Here is a 4,215-nt window from a genome sequence, read left to right as displayed (position 1 = left end):
ATAGCCTTCTGAATTTGCTGGTTTTACAAAATGGCATCAGTTGAAATATTCCAATACTTTCTTGAACTGGAAAACTTTTTTGCAACAGGTTGTACTCCAAATGACACTAACAGTTTGGAGACTATATCGCGTCACCTTGAGGATCATATTTCCATTATTGCGACATTCATAGTTCTTATGAGTAATAATGTTCAACAAAACATTGCCGAAAGAACATTATGCGTCATTCTTGAAGGAATTTACGAGTCTCTAAGGGAGATGTTGGCGGAAATAACATCCCAGCTGGAAGTTGATGTACAAGCGCATGGCATGGGCACTCATTCTGCATCTCAGAGAGGAAGGCCGAGGTAAGTAGTATTTAAAGTGTACGGGGATGGAGGCTGATGCAGGCCAAGAGTAATCTCTATAGTACATTGTACAATAAATAAGTTACAAACTTATTATAAGGTATTATTATATAAAAAATCATTATAGGCTGCAAGGTAATAAGACAATTCATTCACAATGTATGAATTAACACATTAACACATTTGTTTTTTATTTTATTTATTTCTCTTTGAAGGTACAACATACCAGCTGCTCAGTTGATTCACATGCGGGACTTAGGATTTAGCTGGATGGCCATATCTCAGATGCTGTCTGTAAACATCCGAACACTGTACAACCACAGGACACAACTCGGTCTGGTGGACTATGGGAGTTTCACTGGCATTGCAAATGTCGATCTGGATCGACTTATTGCTGAGATTCTCAGACAAACCCCCGGTTCCGGAGAGACATATGTCACTGGTGGTTTGAGAGGACGAGGAATCAGAGTTCAGCGTTGGCGGGTACGGGAGCGTTTAAGAACAGTAGATCCAGTGGGGCGAGCCTTGAGAGGACGAAGGGCAATTCAGCGGAGGGTCTACAATGTCTCTGCCCCAAATCAAGTGTGGTATGTGTTGTTTTATAAATGTGAGTTACAGTTAGTCAATTAAGTTACATTTTTATGTACATCCAGTGTGGTTTATTACTATAATAATAATAATAATAATAATAATAATAATAATAATAATATCACATTTCTTATTATTTCAGGCATATTGACACAAACCACAAGTTAAATCCATGGGGATTTGTGTATCATGGAGCAGTTGATGGCTACAGTCGCTGCATTACCTTTCTGAGATGTTGCACAGACAACCGAGCATCAACTGCCTTGCATCTTTTCCAGGGTGCCGTTGATGTATTTGGACTGCCACATCATGTCAGGGGTGATGCTGGTAGCGAGAACATTGATGTTGCACGGTTCATGATTGAGAATCGAGGAGCAAACAGAGGAAGTTTCATGGTTGGACGTAGTGTCCACAATCAAAGGATCGAAAGATTGTGGGCAGAAGTAAACAGGGTGGTGTCAGGATACTATAAAGACCTTTTCCTCTTTATGGAAAATTTCGGACTGTTAGACAGCACTGACCCTCTTCACATTACAGCTCTTCACCATGTTTATCATCCAAGAATTAACAGATCTGTGGATGAGTTTGTGAGCCAGTGGAACAACCACAGCTTGAGGACAATGGAGAGTCGGTCCCCACTGCAACTGTGGACAATTGGAATGCTCCAACTTCCTCAGCATCAAAGGCCACTCAATCGTGTGCCTGTGCAACCCCCTTATGCTCACCAGTGGAATGTGGAGTTAAGGCCCATCAACCCCTTCACTGATGATGGAAATCATGGAATCGAACTTTTTGTCAGAGCATGTGAACTGCTTGAGAGATAGTCTGCTAGCTTGGGTAATTCAGTTGTTACACTATTGCGGTGTCATACATTGTCACATAGACTCAGATATAAATAAGTAATTTTGAGAAATATCACAAAATTGAACATTGTTATTTGGTTTCAAGTCTCAGTTTGAAATGATTAATCTTTCAGTTGTACCGTTTAAGGGATATCAGTGGACAAAAGGAGTGTACAGGTCCTTGGACAGAAGATTTGCTTATAATATTCTTTCATGACAAAATGTGATGTTATCACCATATAGATACGTGCCAGGACCCCTAAACTGACACAAACTGAGATGTAGCGGAGTAGAAGTATAAAGTTTCATACAATGCGAAGACTCAAGTAAAGGACCTGAAATCTGTATTTAAGAACAATACCTGGGTAAATGTACTTAGTTACTGTCCACCCCTGATTATATTATATATCATTATATATAATGTATTTATTTAACCCTATTGATAAAGATGAACTTATAACTAAATTCATCTTGTGTATGGTTTTTCAAATTGAAAAAATATGACAAGTCTGGGGTACATATATCTCGTAGACACTAAAATGACAATGAACCAGTCCATACAAAGTAGGAACATACAACCATTTATTAAGAAGGCCTTACCATAACATTTAGAGGGAATAATCTGCGCTAATCACTCAATTGCTGTTCTGGGTCATATCAGACGGTGGAGATAAATGACATCGTACAGTTGTTCAGGTTGGAGGACTGGTTGACTACAATACAAAAAGAAGTGCCTCACATTTATCAACTTAAAAGTTCACCAAGTGCACATTATTAAATCTGAAACACAAAACCATGGCTTGAAATATATCTTCGAAAGTAACAAAGAACATTTCTACTTATATTTCTTTATGCCTTTATTCAAGTAAATACTGTCTCTAGGAAGAACAAAATGAAATAACAGCAATTATTTTTGAAAAACAAACATCCTCATCATAACTCAAGCCCTCTATAATATTACCTCTCACACTCTTCCAAACCCTGGTGAATTGCGTATGGCAAAATCCATATCAGATTTGAAAGCAGTGTATACTGCATTAACTGGAATGCGAAGAATGTTTTCACAAGTATTCGCCAGTGGAAATCGGGAATGGGTGATGAACTCAAGGCTTGGCTTTGGAGAGAATCCCAGTGCTGGAACACTGTCACATCCAGTGAAGAAAACAAGAATATCCCCCAGAGATACATCGTTTTCAACTGTAAGACATAAAAAGAGAGTAACACAATTAAATTATGTAGTTTTTATTTTTGAAATGACACAGTAATTTGAAAGGATAGCTCATAATGCCATAGACTAGTGTTGTGTAAAACTATAAACTTCAATCATATACTTTATGTAACCTAATGAAATATGTTGTGTTAAAATCAGGTTTGGAATGCTTTAAAGCTGCATGAAATAAATCACATAAACCTTATTTAAAAAGAGAGCTGTCACAGGCCAGAAGCTATTGGTGTCATCCAAGATTAACTATTCAGTGGAGAAGCAGCTAGGTAGCCCTGGTAGCCCTGAGAACACCTGTGTTTTGAGTTAGGCTGTGCTGTGGAAAAGTACCTCAAGTTCCTAATATGCTATAAACAATCAGGACACCTTTATAAAACAAAGGCAGAGGATAAGCAGGTTCAAAAGCACCCGACTGGCCTGAAATAACACCCAACAGAATCGGTCCGAGTTAGCGAATCTTAAAGATGGGCTGAACCTCCTCGGGGCAAAGTCCACAGAGGAGCAGGACAAACAAACAAAAAATAGATTTTGGGATTTTTAAAAAAAATTTTTGGATTCAAACTGCCGACAAACACTACTGCTGCTCCAATTAATGTATTTATAATTCATATAAACTGCCTTACATAGTGGAGCATCTCAAATAAAATGATTTTTTACCAATGTCATGTACTACTATGATGCAGTCAAAACAGTTTAAAGAATAATGTCTTGTTGAAACACTGTCCAAAATGCCAAACTTACATTCAGCATCCTGAAGGTAGTCTTGCCAGAAAGCCAGGGTATGGCACTCTTCTTGGAATGCATTACTCCCTCTTTCAGAGTGAATGATCAGGAAGAGATTCTCTACATCAGCTGCTGTTAAACTCTTTTCAACCTTCACGAAAAGGCACTTCACCTGTAGAGGGTATCTCTGGAGAGCATCTAGGACACCTAGAGACATTAGGCCATCTCTGAACCTATTAAAAGGGAAACAAATTGGAATGTGTTTTTTTTAATGTTCAATTTAGTGAGGAATTTCTTTTGGGGGTTTTTTTCGATTTTTTGGGGGGGCTTTTTGCCTTTATTATAGGGATAGCTGAAGATGGACAGGAAGGAGGGTAGATAGAGGAGGAATAACATTCAGCAAAGGGCTGTACCTGGGGCACATGCTCTACCAACAGAGCCATGTGGGCACCCCCACAATGAATTTCAAACAAAAAAAAATACTTCAAATACT

General features: G+C 38.5%; 1 protein-coding gene across 1 annotated transcript; it reads left to right on the top strand.

The window, feature by feature from the left end:
- LOC141004339 (uncharacterized) lies at positions 1–2,135 on the top strand. Its single transcript, XM_073475775.1, has 3 exons — positions 1–347; positions 563–934; positions 1,078–2,135. The coding sequence occupies exons 1-3, from the start codon at positions 31–33 to the stop codon at positions 1,757–1,759; spliced, it is 1,371 nt and encodes a 456-aa protein (XP_073331876.1). The 5' UTR covers positions 1–30; the 3' UTR covers positions 1,760–2,135.
- Positions 2,136–4,215: the final 2,080 nt, after the last annotated feature.

This window comes from Pagrus major, chromosome 1 (genome assembly GCF_040436345.1).
Source record: "Pagrus major chromosome 1, Pma_NU_1.0".
NCBI lineage: Eukaryota > Metazoa > Chordata > Actinopteri > Spariformes > Sparidae > Pagrus > Pagrus major.
This window is presented reverse-complemented; position numbering and strand designations above follow the sequence as displayed.